The sequence below is a fragment of the Fukomys damarensis genome, unplaced genomic scaffold (assembly GCF_012274545.1).
Source record: "Fukomys damarensis isolate Sample0158 unplaced genomic scaffold, DMR_v1.0_HiC HiC_scaffold_29, whole genome shotgun sequence".
NCBI lineage: Eukaryota > Metazoa > Chordata > Mammalia > Rodentia > Bathyergidae > Fukomys > Fukomys damarensis.
In genome coordinates this window covers 11,156,837-11,174,699 of record NW_022900941.1, presented here as the reverse complement: position 1 = coordinate 11,174,699, position 17,863 = coordinate 11,156,837, and the positions used below count along the sequence as shown (strand labels likewise).

The window sequence follows — 17,863 nt, the reverse complement described above, 5'->3', positions numbered from 1 at the left end:
GCAAAAGCCATCCTAAGCAACAGAGACATGGCAGCGGGTATAACAAGTCCCAATTTGAAACTATACTACAAAGCCACTGTGATAAAAACAGCATGGTACTGGCAAAGAAACAAACCTGAGGATCAGTGGAATAGATTGGAAGATACAGGAATAACTCCAGATGTACTAAGCTACCTCATCTTTGACAAAGGAGCCAACCATCCTGAGTGGAGGAAAGATAGCCTCTTCATTGAAATGAAGAAATGGTGAAATGGTATTGGAAAAAGAGGATTTCAACTTGCCAAAGATTAAAACTAGGCCCTTATCTTTCATCATGCACTAAACTAAAATCCAAGTGGGTTAAAGATCTAAATACTAAAAAAGAAACACTAAATTTGCTGGAAGATAAATTAGGCAGAACTCTAGCATAGGAAAAGACTTTATGAACAAATCCTCAGTAGCACGGAAACTAGCAGAAGGAATCAACAACTGTGATCTCATTTTATTAAAAAGCTTCTGCACTGCAAAAGAAATCATCAACAGAACTAAGAGACAACCTACAATGTGGGAAAAAAATTTTACCAGCTGCTCCTAAGAAAAATGACTCTTATCTAGAATATATAAAGAACTACAAAAAAAATCAGCCCCCTCAAATATAAAGACCCAATTCGAAAATGGGCATCTGAAATGAACAGACATTTCTCAGACAAAGAAGTAAAAGCAGCAAGTAAATATAAAAAACAAATGTTCCACATCACTGGTCATTTGAGAGATGCAGATGAAAACAACACTGAGATTCCACCTCACCCCACAAAGAATGGCTGCTATCAAGAAATCAACCAATAACAAATGTTGGCAGGGTTGTAGGGAGAAAGGAACCATTCTCCATTGTTGGTGGTACTGCAGACTGGTGCAACCACTATGGAAATCAATATGGAGATACCGCAAAGAACTAGGATTAGAGGTTCCATTTGACCCAGCCATCCCTCTGCTGGGTATCTTTCCAGAAAAATTAAAAGAATCATACTATAGTGATATTTTAACTGCACCCATGTTTATAGCAGCACAGTTTGTAATAGCTAAAACCTGGAAACAGCCCATTTGCCCATCAGTTGGAGACTGGATAGAGAAGATGTGGTTTTTCTATAAAATGGAATACTACTCAGCCATAAAGAATGAGAAATTAGATTCATTCATAGGGAAATGGATGCATATTGAGGATATACTCTTAAGTGAAATAAATAAGTCACACATGTGTAAATACCAAATAGATTCTCTGATGCGAAAAACTATAATTATAAATAAGATCCTAATGGTATAATTGACAATGTAAAATAGGAAAAAAAGGGTTAAACGTGTAGAAGAAGTGGGATGGGTAAGGGAAAGGAAATAAGGGAAAAGAAAAAAATATGAGAAAATGAAAAAATGGAAATAAAGTTTTTGTAACTGTTTGTAGTATTTTGTACTTTTGTTGGGTTTCCAGGATTTTGACTATTATATGTCTAGGTGTAGATTTTTTTTTAATCATGATTAGTTGGAGGCCTATATGCCTCAGTTATTTGTATGTCAACTTCTTTTGCTCTGTTTGGGAAGTTTCCTGTCATTAATTCTGTGAATAGTTTTTTATGTCATTTGTACTTTCTCCAATATTTCTGAAGACTCCAATTAATTTTATATTATTCTTATTTGCTTCATCTAGGAGCTGTTGGATTGATTTCTCATGGCCCCTTACTATTTTTAAGAGATCTCTCTTTTCATGATCATTGACTACCATCCTGTCTTCTATATCTGACATTCTCTCTTCAGATTGGCTCAGTCTGCTGGGTATACTTTCAATAGAGTTTTTAATCTCCTGGATATCAGTTTGAATTTGTTTCATGGATTCCATTTCTTTCCTATATTGGGCATTCATGGCTTCTATTTCTTTCCTATGCTGAGCATTCATGGCTTCCATTATGGTCCTGAACTCATCTATTTTTTTTATCTGTTTCTCTTCTAGAGACTCTAATCATGTTTTTATTCTGCTCACCATCTCTGTAGTTATCTGGGAAATTATTTCTGGTTTGAATTTTTCTGGAGCCTCATTCATTGGTTTTGTTACTTCCTGTGGTATTAGTTCAGGGTGTTCAGGTGGTTGATTATCAGATTTTTCCACATCAATTCTCCAAGAATTTGCCTTTGGTGAACTAGAAAACTGTGTCTTGCTTAAATGTCTTTTCCTTTCTATTATTGTTGTTGGTACAGTCCTTGATTTAATTCCTGGACTGATACTTTGATATTGCTTATTGTAAGTATCTTTGTTGCTTGTATTTAGAACCCTTGTGGAATGATTGCTTCTCAGACATGTCTTCCAGATATAGCTGATCTTAAGATTTTGAGTGTCTAGTGATTAGGGAGCAATCTTATTTTCATTAAAGATAACTGAGTAGAAGAATCACAACACTAGCCCATGTGATACAATCAGCAAAACAATAGAATCAAACACAGCTTAGAAGATGACATTTTGTGGTAGTTATTAATCTATCCCCTTTAAATGTGTGAAATAAATGAAAATCAAGGACTAGCCCAAAATATGTTTATAGTGAATAACTGTTCAATAAACTGCTACCCTGTGGGATGGGGACTTAGAAGGAGTAAGACCCTCTTACTGATCTTCACTTCTGCTCTATCTTTAAGACTCGCCCATGCCTCTGCAGTGTAGATCCAGGTACAGGCCAGCCAGGAGGCCAGAAGGGAGGAGGGGGCACCCTAATGATTCCGATGTGTTCCATAAGCCAGGTGGTTTAACAAGTAAAGAGATATTATTCAGTTTTCTCATCATACAATACAACCCCCAACATCCTTAAAGGAAAAGAGATATCATTTGCTAACAGCTTCATTCCATGATCAGCTAGATCCAAGGCAGAGACAGCATGGCAGAAGGGCATGGTGGACCGAAGGTTCTCTGTTGTTTATGATATCTTGGAAGCACAGCAGAGGAAGAATGCCAGAGAAGAGCTAAGGCTCAGACACAGACTCCAAGGACACGCCTCCATGAACAACCCAGACACACCTAGAAGTGAGCTTCACAGTACCCCAAAGCCAATAGAATTGAAACTCCACCCTAACCACCCCAAAGGATGGCAGAAATTATAGAGTCAAACTGAAATATTGTTAAGGAATCCCACAAAATAGGTTTAGGGGTCTTAACAGGGTCTGATAAGAGTGAAAAGATAAACTCCCAGTGAGCTTCAAGGAGATAAGCTGCTTTAATAAAATCAATTATTAATTAATATAGAAATAATCTCAACTTTATCTTAAACTATACAAGTCCAAAAGATGAGTCAATTTTTTCAAATCATAGGCCATAGAACTTAGAGACTAAATCAATGACTAATTATAAATGTCCCAATACTATTATTAAATACTTATGATGGAATTAAATATGTCCAGCAAGTCCTGCACTGAGAAAAGTATTTATTTTTATGTAATCAGGTGCCTCTGTGACAGATGAGGTAAGTGTTAGGTCACAGCAGGAGTCTGGGGGCCTAGGGGTCTCCCGTGGCATGACCCCCACTTCTCAGGTTCTTGTCCTACATCTGGGTGAAAAATAGAGAGGTGGTGCTGACTTAAAGCCCAAGATCCCCCAAGTGGGAAGAAGCCAGATGTCCCAGGAGCACAAGGAGGAATTCAGAAGGCGAAAGTAAAGTGAAACAGGAGTTTAGCAGTAATATGGGAGAAGCAAGGACTGCCAAACAATGAAATGCATGGCAGGGAGAAGCTCAGGAGAAGAGCTTCTCAACATGATGTCTTTACTTTGCCAATATTTACAGAGGTAAGCTGATTTTCAAAAAATAACTGTTTTCACTGATTGGTACAATCGGGGTCTTAGACTTTGTTCTTAGGGTGAGCCAAGATCCAAAGGATCTGTGGGCACATGGCAAGAGTATGCAGATGTCCCACAAAGGGCAGGTTGCTCTGTACACCGTGTCACGAGTAAGCATGCAGTTATCTCCATTACGCTTGCCACCCAGGTCTTGCCCTATGCTGCCTATTCCTCCCAATTGTTCTCACAATAGAAAATAAATACAAAATAAATACAATAAGAAAGTATTTACACTTGGATTTGAACCTGAATTCTGGGCCAGACATGATATTAAACTATCATCAGTACTTCTTTCAGAATATCCTACTTCACATTTTTTGTGGAAAGTGATTAAGAAATAGTTTGAAGGAAAAATAACTTTTATATGAAATCATCTAAAATGTGTCTCTGTTTCATCTTAACTTAAAATGATATTTTAAACTAAAATATTAACATGAGGGTTAATATTGGTAGGTTATGGCATGGAGATTCCACTGATACTGTATTGGATTTGTACTTAGAACACTGGACCTCTACATTTTAGAGGAATTACTTTCCTTGTCTAAAACCAGACACATGATACCCATTTCATTGCCTCCTTCCAAATTTGAGGAACACATAAAAGTACATAATGAAATTTTTCTGTAATCAGTAAGCCTAATGTTCACAACAGAAGGTACTTACCTGTATCTTGTCCAGGCCCCATTCCCCCAATACCAGATAAAAAGGTCTTTGGAAGCTGGCCTCTACTTTAAAGGGCTTAAACTAAATACCTCAAGATCCCTTCCAACTTTGACACTCTATGAAAACTTCTACTCTTACCCCTGCCTCTCCTAAATGAGATCACACCCCTAGACATTCCTGTTTGGGATTAGAAATCATATATTTTGTCATATAGGATGAGTTAGTCTTTGCTCATCTTTACATAAACCCAAGCAAGGAAACCTTTGAAAATTTGCTGCTCTCTGTTACAGTTGCAGAATCAAACTAGCTACTCACAAATTTCACGTGTTTGGTATCATGTTCAACTAAGGTGCAAGAGGATATTCCTTGTCTTTTGATAACTGTTATAGTTTGGATCTGGACTGTCCTCTAAAGTCTTGTCTGTTGGGAGGCCTGGTCACCAGCCTGTGGCCCTACTGGGAGGTGGTAGAAACTCCAGAAGGTGAGTATAGTAGAAGGAAACGGGGTTGGAAAGAGCATTCCCTTTTGTGGAATAGTTGGAAACCCCAATCCCTCCCTTTAGCTTCTCATCCTCTATGAGATAAACAGCTTTCTTCTACTTCCCACCAAAAACGACAGAGCCAATCAACCATGTGACAAAATTTCTGAAACCATGAGTTAAAATAAACATTTCCTCCTTTTAAGCTATCTTGGGGATACAGCGTGATTGAAAACTAGTTAATGTTTAAATTTTTTAAAATTATTATGGTAAAAGTCATATTGCACCGAATCTGTATAGCAGTTTTGGTAGTACGGCCATTTTCACTGTGTTGATTCTTCCTACCCAGGAGCAGGAGATATCTTTCCATTTTCGTATATCCTCCTCAATCTCTTTTTTTCAGAGTGCTGTAGTTTTCAGTGTAGAGGTCTTTTGCTTCTTTTGTTAGATTGATTCCCAGATACTTCATTTTTAGGTACTATTGTGAAAGGAATTGTTTCCCTAATTTCTCTCTCAGTGAGTCTGTTACTTGTGTACAAGAATGCTATTGATTTTTGGGTGTTGACCTTGTATCCAGCTACTCTGCTAAAAGTGTCAATTAAGTCGAGAACTCTTTTGGTGGAGTTTTTTGGGTCTTCAATGTAGAGTATCATATCATCAGCAAAAAATGACAATTTAACTTCTTCCTTTCCTATCTTTATTGCTTTAATTTCCTTCGCTTGTCTAATTGCTATGGCTAATGTTTCCAGAACTATATTGAAGAGGAGTGGTGATAGTGGGCATCCTTGTCTTGTTCCTGATTTTAACGTGAAAGTTTTCAGTTTTTGACCATTTAATATGATGTTGGCTGTTGGTTTTTCATAGATAGAAATGTGGTTTTTCTATAAAATGGAATACTACTCAGCCATAAAGAATGAGAAAATAGATTCATTCATAGGTAAATGGGTACATTCTGAGGATATACTCCTAAGTGCAATAAATAAGTCACACATATGCAAATGCCAAATAGTTTCCCTAGTGTGAAAAACTAAAAGAGTACTCAAGATCCTAACAGGACAATTAACAAATAGGAAGAAAAGGACCAAAGGTGTAGGGACAGTGAGAAGGATAGGGAAAGGGGAATAAGGGAAAAGGAAAAAAATATATAAGAAAATGTAAAAATGGAATTAAAGTGTTTGAAGGGGAAGGGGAGGAAGGGGAGGAAGGGGGGGAGGGTGGGAACAAAAGGAAAAAATGAGAACCGAGACCTGGCATGTAATGGTACAACATCCCAGTAATGAATGTAACTGTACTGTCTACCTAGAATGTACCAATAAATTAAATTTAAATTTAAAAAAAGAAATCTCCATTGCTGAGTGTTCTGTGGTTTTTCTAAGAATTGCTTGTAGACAACAAAAGGGATAGAGGTGGTACAATAAACTAATGACACAAGACTATGTAGGCAAATCATTTGATAGGGTAAAAATCAGTGAGCTATCTTCATTGTACCTGTTCCTCACAATAAAATATTATTAATCACAAATAAAAAGTCACATTGCCATTAAGCCTCTTCAAAATACTAGTCCTCATTTCCAACACATTATCCAAGCATTCTTATCACTTTCTGAAGTGGTGCTAGGAGTCTTCTTTCATGAGTGTCTTCAGTTGTACTGTCTCCTGGCTACCTCAATGTTCTGAATTGATTGAAAACATTTATCTTTCATGTTCATTTTGACTTTGAGGCAGAGTCCGAGGTGACCTGGTACCATAAGGTAGATGAGAATACAACATAATATTTTTTAAAGCCTGACTTGCCAGTGTATGGTACTAAGTAGCAGCACTCACTATGTATATATATTTTTATCAAACTTTATAAAAACATGAAAGAGGACTTCCAGAAGTGCTTCAGAAAGTGGCAAGAAAAATGGGATGTCTGAAGTATTTTGTGGGGGATTAATGGCAATGTGTACTTTACTGTAATTTTTTTAAATTTGAAAATTTAACATATATTTTGATCCCCACATATTTTTGTGACAGTGACAGAAATCTAACACAATAGCCATATATTTTTCTGCTTTCTGAAAATGGATATAAAACATCTGTTTTCAACATAGGGCTTCAAGAAAAACTCATCTCAATAATCAGATTCCTAGTCCCAGAGCTAACACTTATTCTTTCTTTTAATGTAGGGAGGCAACCCTGACATAGACATATTGCTCTATATTAATCATATAATATGGTTTGTATTTTAACCTATATTTACTATACAAAATACTGAAATTCTGTCAACAGATGTTTTTATAAATACAGTTGAACTTAATCAAGAGTAAATACATCAATGTGGGATCTATTTCTTTTGTCACTTTTTCACCCTGGTAGAAATTCTAAACCTCAGCTCAAAGACTTTCTCATAGTTACTGGTTTTAACTGACTTCTTAATTCCTCAATAATTATTTCTTAACTCTACCACATGTGGACGAGTAATGACAGCTGTCATTTAATACAACCTAAGTATAAAATAAATGTGCTTAACAAATACAACTTCATTAAATCCTCATTTAAAACTCTATAATTATCATTACTACAGCCCTTGAGTATATTTTTTAAATGAGGCTTTTTTAAAAAAGATAAATATTTGCCCAAAGTCACATAGAGAGTAATTGGCAGACCTGGGGTTCAAGCCTGTACCTCTCACACTCCAAATTCTGAGCCCTTAACTGTTAAACTCTATTTTTTTTTTCTTGAAACTAAAAGCTTTAGTTAGGAAACTATCACCGTTTCCAAATTAAATGATTATACAATTATATAAATAAAGTGATGTCTAATTTATATAATATATATCAATTATATTTTTGTGCTATGTATTTTTAATATTTGTATACACATAAAGCTTTAAATTAGTAAGTAAATCTCATCAATTTTATCCCCCAAATTCTGTGTATCCTTTCTTCATTCTGTTTTCTCTATCACTACTTTATTCAAAATTGAGAATCATTATTCATTACCATATGCTAGGCAGTGTTCCGCAATCTGAAGATGTTTCTGCTTGTTAGCAACTCAAGTCTACTAAAAGAGAAAGACATTCGCAAAGGTTCACTGCCATCCTTTGTTCAAAAAGCAACGATGTAAATTGTACACACGATGAAGGAAGCCATGAGGGGAACAGGAACAGCGCTGCCTGGGGACAGGGAAGCTTTCCTAGGGGAGGATACATTAAAGTTGAGCCTGGATGGATGTTAAGAAGTAGACTGTCAAGTAGGCAATTCTGCAAGCAACAGAGGCCCCAATGGCGCATGAAACAAGCCTCCTGCAAGCCCAGCACTTTCTTCCTGGTTACCAAAATGGCCACCAACTGGTCTCAGTTCTCCTTATCAAGTCCACTTGAATGCTGGTCACAAATCCTCCAAAAGCACAAATTCTGTTGCTGTTATTGCACGCAAAACTCCACATTATCGCAAATCCTCATAGTATCCCCAAATTGCTGCCTTTTAATTAAGGGCCTTTTCATCTGATCCCTATGGTTTGTTATCTTCACCATGACTTACTAAAACTACTAATAGATCTACTTCCTTTTTGAGAGAAAACACAACTCAACCTTTTATCTTGGTTTATATCATTCTCCAACCAAATTCTGTTCGTGGTAGGATCCAGCACGTGCCGCCTTGCTTGCCCTTCCTTAAGTACTCCAGCTGCCAAAACTGCTGAGCAATTCACATGATAGATGCAAAATTTTATACACAGGAAAAAGTAGCCCTATTAATTAATCCAACTTCCTCATCTGTCCAGAACAGCTCAGTGATCCATTCCTTCCTTCACTCATTCAGGAGGAATATTTCACCTATTACATGTAATTCTCAAACTAAATGTCCCACACTAAATTCACCCCCACACTTTTTCCTTCCCCTTCCTCTTCTTCCTTCACTTCCATCCTCCAAATTTTCTTTTCATCTTCCTATATTCTATAGAATACGTTCTAAGCTAAGACATTCATAACCATTTTTGCTATGATTTAAATAGTGTTTTCCGCTGTGGAATGTGTGCTGAAAGTTTATTCCCACTGTAAAAATGTTGAAGGATGGCAGGGCCCTTGAGAGGTGATTAGGTCATTAAGCGAGATGAACGCCCTTCTAGAAGGAGTTCTCAACCTCACAGGACTGGATTTTTACCCCAAGAGGAAGTTATAAAACCAGGCCATCCTCTCTCCTATTTTCTCTATTATACATATGCCCACTTGACCTTTCACTCCCCAGGTTATGATATTCTCACCAGACCCTGCTGCTCTGGCCTTGGATTTCCCAACCTCCAGAAAACCATATACCAAAATAAACTTCTGTTCTTTATATAAATTACATAGCATCAGATGTTTTGTTATGGCAACAGAAAACAAACTAAGAAAAACAAGCTAAGACATTCCTGTGCTCTTTTCTGTCTCTTAATTGTCACATGCAATTGCTAGCCTAGTTATATTAATTCTTGTTTAGAGAATGTATCTAAACTCTGTTCTAGCTTTGTTATCTGATGTCCCTACTGAACTGTTAAAACACTCAACTGTTTCCCATCAGGAAAGTCAAGCCTTATGAATGAAGCAAAATCTTCCTTATTTACAGTAAATAGAGCACGTTTAAAGTTCCTGTATACTGTAGAGTGTTGAATCTTACAGAAAATAGCACTGCAAGGTTCTTAGAAAATCACTTGAAGAGTCCTAGTGCCATGATTGGAAAGGATAACTCAGTTACTTCTGTCTTCCAATTCAAAGATGATTCTTTTTCTCAGTGAAGTGGAGCACTTTGTATTTGATAGGGAAATGCTGCACAAATTGCTTTTTATTTTATATACACTTGTCTGAGGTTTAAGGATCTCTGGTGCAAATTGAAAGAAAAACATGGATAAGCCACTGTCTATGTTAAATTTAAGTATTTTAATACTGAGGTAAACAGCATCTCCCTTGCACTAGCACAATGCCTATGTGCATTGGTACCGAATGAAACACTCCACCATCGACTCCCTTCCCACACCGGATGTTGCTTCCTTGGCACAGTTCCCTTGTCAGTGCATCCATCATAGTTTCCTGTAATTTTAATTTGCTCTCTTCTCCGTGGAAGCTTTCTATATGCCACTATTATATTTCCAGCATTTAGCACATTCTTAGTACAAATATGTCAAAAACTAATTGGTAAATGAGTGAATAATTGGAGGATGACTATATTTTGAGAAGAGACGTTTCAGTGATAAGCAAGAAGTTTTGAAGACTTAGACATAGGCGGGAATGATTACCGTGCAACCACTATGGAAATCAGTGTGGAGATTCCCCAAACAATTAAAAATAGAAGTTTTATTCAACCCAGCTATTCCCCTTCTAGTTATCTTCCTGAAAGAGTTAAAGACATCATATCACAGTCAAGCATACAAACCCATGTTTATGGCGGCACAATTCATAATAGCTAAATCCTATATATCCATCAACAGACGAATAAAGAAAATGTGGTATTTACACACAAGTACTATTCTACAGTAAAGAAAGATAAATTGAGTCATTTGTAGGAAATTGTATACACCTTGAAACAATAAAAGTAAATGAAATAAATCAGACACCCAAGCTTTCTCATGAGAAACCCAAAATATAAATGCAGTGCTTTTAAAAAGCACATAAGCCGGGCGTGGTGGTGCACGCCTGTAATCCCACCACTCAGGAGGCTGAGGCATGAGGATCGCTGTGAGTTCGAGACCAACCTGGGCTACATAGTGAGTTCCAGTTCAGTTTCAACTACATAGTGAGACCCTGTCTCCAAAAAACCAAAAAAAAAAGAAGCACATAAAAGATAACAGGAAAAAGTGACATAAATCTTTTGCAAATTGAAAGGGAACCTAAAGAGGGAGGGAAAGGGGTAAGGAGAGGAGGAAAAGGGGAAGTAAAGATGCGTTATGCACATACAGATACCAACTCCCCACCATGAATGTAATCATTATGTACTGCAAGCATACACAAAAAGTTTGGTACTGGAATAGGCGCTCATAATGGAGAACAGGATTTTCAGAGACACATGATTACTTATACCTTCCACTAGACTTTGTTGATTCAGTTTCTGTCCAGGGGAAATTTAAACTATCACATTCCCAAAACCCCAAACGCACAGCCAGCTCTATTACAACGCAAACCCCATAAAGCGAGTGACCTCCACTGACCAGGGGGCGCTGCACAGATGCGGTCGCAAAGAGCTCCACAGCGCCGGGGCCCCCTATCCTTTCCACCCCGCCGGGCTCAATAGTTCCTGTGACGCACTTCCGGTTGGCGGAGCAGCGCACGTGTGTCCCAAAAGGAAGTGGCGTCAGCTGGTGGAGTTGAACCTGGCTCCTTGTTGAACGCGTCTCTTTGCCAAGTATGTCGCACTTGCAGATGAAACTTCTGCGTAAGAAGATTGAGAAGCGGAACCTCAAACTGCGGCAACGGAACCTAAAGCTACAGGGTGAGCTGAGCCGGCAGTGGGCCTCCGCCGGGTCGGGCCGCGCCGCTGGTCTGCTCCGTGTGGCCCCGGGTCCGCCTCTGAGCCGTCGGAGACTCCGTCCGTCCCTAATCGGACCGGTTAGATCTAGAGACTGAGGGTTGCCTTTCTGGTTCGCGGCTGGGCTTTCGACGAAGCCTGCCTTTTGCACCTCACCTTCTTCAGGCCCACTTCGTCCCCCTTTGATCCCCATCCCAAACACTAGTGGAACTTTTATTTCAGCGCACCTTCCGGTCTCATCTTGGGTTTAATTCATGTCTTTCTTATCCCCAAAGGCTTAAGCGCCGCTTTCTTCACAGAGCATCACGCTCACTGCGAGTGACTTTTGTAGCGCTTTCTCGTTTTCAGCTGTGAAGGTGTCATCTGCACGCGTGAATGCACAGCCTCTCCTATCCCATGTTCTTATCGCTCCCTGCTTTAAATTCTTAATTTCTTAAGCGTTTCCATATATTTGTGTTCTGCAAAGGCTCTTAAATCGAAAAGATTTTTCTAAAGTAGTACTTTTCTCGCCTCGTTTGCAGTCCCAATTTCCTGACAGTGGGCCGGAAATCTTGAAGTGATTGTGTCACTTTTTGAAGCTCCGTGCAGGTCCCCGAGGAAATGTGGGAGGCGTATTTCTTAGCCTCAAGTGATTTTTAACAGTAATTGATCGTAAGAAATCCTGGAGTATGCAGTAGGTTTGTGAGTTCTAGGGATGTGTTTTGGAGTTCCTTTATATCTTAGTTCATGTAGAATGATTAACATTAGTAAGTACCTCTTGGCTTAGGCATAGGTAATAATCTGAACAAAAAGTGATGTTCTTACATTTTCTTCTCTATGTAGACAAAAACTTCAATAAGATATTCTTTGGTATTTGTATATGAAAGACATTGGACAAATAATTTAGTTCTTTAAATTTTCAATTCGCTATTCTAGAAGAGTTGAAGTTAAATGTTGTGAAATTATATGAGAAGTGGTAGTTGTATGAATAAGATTTAAATTTCCTTTTCAACAAATCAATTGATTATCAAGTGTGAAGAAGAATATTTTTGTTACTGCTGTTGTCTGGTCCCCATAAGTTTTTTACCTCCCTGAAGTTTGCCTATCCCAGACTCCTAGGAGATGGATTGGGTCTTTTGAAATTAAGAAATCAATATGGCTTTCTTTTTTCCAGAATTTTTCCTTTTTTAAAAAAGCTTACTTTTAGTTAGTAGAATATAAAAAATTATAATTATTTTGAACAGTGAACGTGAAAGAGTAGAAAAATGTAAGTAAATTGAGTCATGGAATTTCTCGTGAGGGATTCTAATGTTTCTGCTAAGTCTTCCCTTTGTCATAGTGCATGTTCTGTTTTTAAACAGGACCCTCAGATGTGAGCCTGTCAGAAACTCAAAATGGCGCTGTGCCCAAAGAAATAGCAAGAGTTGGAGGAAAAGTTAAAAAATCCCTAAAACATTCAGTGAACGTGGACTTATCTGAAGCTCAAAGTGGAGATGACCCTGAAGAAACAGGGAAAGTTAAGAAATCTTTAAAATATTCTGTAAACCCGAGCTCATCAGAAGCTCAAAACAGGGATGTGCTTAAAGAAACAAGCAAAGTTGGGAAAGTTAAGAAATCCCTAAAACTGTCTGTTAGTTCTGTTAATTCAAGCTTGTCAGAAGCTCAAAATGGAGATGAGCCTAAAGGAACAGAGAAAATTAGAAAAGTTAAAAAGTCTCTAAAGCATTCACTGAACATGGGTTTGCCAGAAGCTCAAAATGGAAATAAGCCTGAAGAAACAGTGGAAAATGTCAAAGTTCAAAAGTACCCCCAGAATTCTACCATATTAACCAATGGAGGAGCAATAACACCATCTCCTGATTCAGAATTGAAAAGGAAAAAGAAGAAGAGAAAAACGGTGAATGATGCTGGGCCTGGTAAATACTTCATTTTCTTTGAACTTCAGGCATTCAGATAGTTTCTCACAGTTATCATTCCACTTTTCTCGATTATTATTCTGTTAATATGATATATAAGAATTCTTCATGCTCGTCAGTATACCAGAGGTTAGCAATGTATGTCTTTTTGGCAGTTAACTAGGCTTTTTAATGATAAACAATATCCTATGGCATAATATATTAGGTTTACGTATTTGAAAGTAGAATTATGAACACTAAAGAAATCTGAAATGGTTGTAAGGCCTTTCTATGTCAAGGGACTTGACATTAATGTTTCATTTCATTTGCCTTTTTTTTTTTTTGCCCTCATTCCTTCCATTTTAATACTGTAAATTCCTCCCCATTCAGACAGAAATTTAGTTGCAAAGTATATACAATGTCATTTAAGAACATTCTAAACAAAATATTAATTTCCAAATGAGTGAATAGGCAGGATAATGTTGGAGGGAGAGAGGAAAGGAAGATAATTCTCATGTGGAAGGAGTGGACATTTTAATTGAGATATGAATAAGCAGAGATTTCCAGGTAGGATAACATGGGTCAGCAAACCCCCTGGCCTTCCACCTGTTTTTAAGTAAAGCTTTATGGGATCACAGAAATGCCCATATATTTGCTTTGTTTTTATTACAGTGAAGACTATGTGCCCTATAGAACCCAAAATATTTATTAGACCTTTATGGAAAGTTTGCCAACCCCTGAGTTAGAACATCGTATGGATGTATTTTATCTGAAGTAAAGGTTTCATTTAGAAAGTACTGTGAAGTTTTCCAAACATGTATGGCTGTCTCCATACTTCCTACAAAGTAATATATATATATGTGTAGGTTATGAGAAATTGCTTATTAGTACTAGATAGAAAATATGAGAATTAATTTTGATGTAAAGTGATTTTAACCCTATTCTAAAATTATTAATGGCTTTAGGATTGCTCTGAGTATGCCTGAATAAAGTAACATTTCTACTCTCAAGCACTGAAATCACAGTACTGGGAGTTTCAACCTATGGCTAAACTTTAAGAAGGAAGGCAAAAGTAAGAAGCCAAGGATGTAACTCATGACATCCATGGCTTTCGAACATGTGAGTCTTACGAAGTGACCATTTCCCAAAAGAGTTGCAGTAGGAAACAGAGTAAAAGCCACCCTGGACTATAGAGTCCTGAGTTTGATCTAGATCATTTTTGTTCGATAAGTGCCATAAATTTATATAAAAGCCTAACATGTAAATCTGTTAATGCAGAAGGAACCTTTGAGAGAGTCATAGGTAGAACTAGAAAAGTACTGTAGTTTGTTTCCTTATTGTGAAAATTGTACATATAGAAGTGAAACTAGGAAGTCCTACTCTTCCTCCCTCACCCTTAAAAGCATACAAACAGTCCATTACTTATTACCCAGCTAAATAAATCATTACCTTTGCTTTATAGTCTCTCTCTGGGAAGATGAAGTATGTGCTTTTTTACAAAAATGACTTTTATGGAAAACTGATGGTAAATGGCATGTGCGTGAAAATCAGTTCTTATAGAGTTTTTTTTAATTATGCAAATCAGTTGTGCTGTTTTTATCTCAGTGGCGTAGATCAAATTCATAATTAGTACCCTTATATAGTTTAATTGAACTTTTAAGTTTTTTTAAACAACATAGTGCAATACATTAAGAAGCCTAAAAAATGTTGGCAAGTCTGCGTGTACCCAGAGTTTTAAATATGACCAGGCCTTTCATGAAAAGGAGAGATTCTTAACAAATTGATATTGAATATGTTTTGGAAAATATATCTGTTTGTATTACAAGTCATTTGTTGATCTCATTCAGTATTTTCATTTTAAGAAAAAGCAATTTGTTTTGTTCTTTAAAACCCAAGATACAAAAAAAGCAAAAGCTGAAGAAAGCACCAAGACTCATGACCAAACAGAAGATGGTGTGAGGAAATCAGATGGTGAGGAAGGTGACGGTGAAGTACCCAGCCTGCCCCTGGGACTGACAGGTAACTTCTAGGAAGTTCCAGATTCATCTTCTAAACAATATCATATCTGTGGTTATAGGACTGAAGGTTCAGATGTGACAGTTAGCTTACTGGAAAAAATTAATATCAATAAGAAATGTTTTGCCAGAGATTTAGCTCAGTGGTGCTGCCACCTGCTTCCCAAGTGCAAGGTCCAGAGTTTGGTCCCCAGGACCAAAAAAAAAGATATATAATAAGCAATGTTTTTTGTTCTGTGCTCCTTTTTTTCTCTTTGTCTTCTACCTTATGATACCTTAGTACTTTCTATTCCTTCCCCTTTCTTTCCTCCACTCCTAAAATTTAAATATTTTTATATGGACACAGCTTCTGAGATCCTGCTTCTTTGGTTCACTTTTCTTTTGAGGCGGGTAGATCTCACTGTTACGCGGGCTTGACTCCAACTTACAATTCTCTTGCCTCAGCCTCCCCAGTAACAGATTACAAACAAGCCACAGTATTGGGCTGGTTTAACTTTTGCTAAAATTCATTCTTTGTTGTAGTAGGAAAATTTGGAGCTCAGAAGTCTGGGTAGCAGAGGTTTATACAAACTCATTTACTAATGAAGGAAGGAAAAAGAGCAGGCTTTTGCCAAATTAACCTCTTTGGCCTTGGTTTATTGATAAAGTCAACAGTTTCGAATTTGCTTCTCCAAAGCAGAAGTTTGTGGGGGTGGTTTAAGCTATTGTTTAGCTTGGGCCATTTCATTTTTGTTAAAATACGAAGGTCCAGACCAGTCATGCTTAATCAAAAGTGTGAAGGTTGGCAGGGGTTGTAGCTCATTGATAAAGCTCTTGCCTGGTATGGATGAGGCTCCAAGTACAATCCTTAGCCCTAGAGGGGGAAAATTATCTAGCTAGAAATGCCAGTTCCTATATTTCTTAACTGACAAAGTGTGTAATAAACTTACTGTAAATTGAAAACTTAAGTTAAAAGTTTAATGTACTTAACATCATAGCCTAGCCTGTCTTTTTTTTTTTTTGAGACAGGGTCTCACTATGTAGTTGAGATTATCCTGAAACTCACTATGTAGCCCAGGCTGGTCTCAAACTCACAGCAATCCTCCTGCCTCAGCCTCCCAAGTGCTAGGATTACAGGCATGCGCCACCACACCCGGCTAGCCTAGCCTATCTTAGCATGCTTGGTACTCTTAACATTGGCCTACAGTTGAGCAAAATCACCATGTAAAGTCTGCTTTATTTGATGGTGTTGAATATTGCATATGATTTATCAAATCCCACCTCAAAAGTGAAAAACGGTGGTTATATGGATATACTTTCATACCATCATAAACTTGACAGATTGTTAGTTGAACTGTCTCTCATAAGTTTAGGACCATCACTATTGCCAAGGCTGACAATTTCTGATTTATGGATTGGTGTGGCAGAGTGGGGTGTTCCTGGGGTATTTTAATCCCTTCCTCTGCTGAAGATACTCTATACCACTTGAAGTGTGGATTCATTCTAGTGTTCTGTGGCTAGATCTGACTCTTGTTTCATTGTCTTTCTCAAAAGAGATTGAGTACTTTTTGGTTGATTTCATAATCAGTTTTTTTATGCATAATGTTTTCACTTTATATCAGATTTCATAAACATTTTGTTTCTGAACGTTTTTAAAATCTCCTTTAGCATTTTCATTTTATATAAATATTTCAGTTATACCTCCTCTGTACTCCTTATTTTTATTAAGTGTAGACTCTGGGCTTTAATCACAAAGCTGTCATCAGTGGAGAGACTTCCAAAAATACAACATTTTTTTCTTAAAATCACATGGGAATGATTAGGGTTTGGGTAAGAAATTCTTTTTAAAATATAAGAACCAAGATAGATTATGTAAAGGTGCAAATTTCCAGTGATAAACGTCATTACATTGTATACCTTAAATGTACCAATAAAATTAATTTTTGAAAAATAAATTATTTTAAGCAAAACTAATTTAGGTAATTAGCTGTATTAACTTTTAAAAAATAAGTTTGCTGATAATGAATAATCTTTTCAGGAGCTTTTGAGGATACTTCTTTTGTCTCTCTAACTAATCTTGTCAATGAAAACACTCTGAAGGCAATAAAAGAAATGGGTTTCACAAACATGACTGAAATTCAACATAAAAGTATTAGACCACTTCTGGAAGGCAGGTATGATTAATAATTGATGTTTGGGCATTAGTCGCTATTTTTAGAGTTGTGAGATTATAAAAATTAACAGTATGGTCTATTAATTTTGCACTCTGTCAGGTCACGTATCCAGCCTTTGTTGGAAGCTTCATGTGATCAGATGCATAAAGAAAAGTGTTCAGGTCTCCTGTGTAGCGTAGCTCTTACTTACTTCTGAGTTCAATATATAACCCAAGGGGGTGATATGAGCACTAGGGAGGCATGGACTGGGGTGTCATGTTCTAGCTTAGTGCCTAAAGCATGTGCATAGTGCGTGTTGAGTATTCATTAAGTAATTGTTGAATGAGTACATTAAATAATTAATGTCTCTCCTTTCCT

The 17,863-nt window shown here is 37.2% G+C and overlaps 1 protein-coding gene across 1 annotated transcript in view; it reads left to right on the top strand.

The window, feature by feature from the left end:
* The first annotated feature begins 11,250 nt into the window (after positions 1-11,250).
* The window catches only part of Ddx18 (DEAD-box helicase 18), a 15,304-nt gene continuing 8,691 nt past the window's right edge, over positions 11,251-17,863 (top strand). Inside the window, exons 1-4 of the mRNA XM_010623718.2 lie at positions 11,251-11,428; positions 12,805-13,359; positions 15,235-15,357; positions 17,371-17,506. Coding sequence (XP_010622020.1) covers positions 11,344-11,428; positions 12,805-13,359; positions 15,235-15,357; positions 17,371-17,506 — 899 coding nt within the window. The 5' untranslated portion in view covers positions 11,251-11,343. The remainder of the gene's footprint in view (positions 11,429-12,804; positions 13,360-15,234; positions 15,358-17,370; positions 17,507-17,863) is intronic.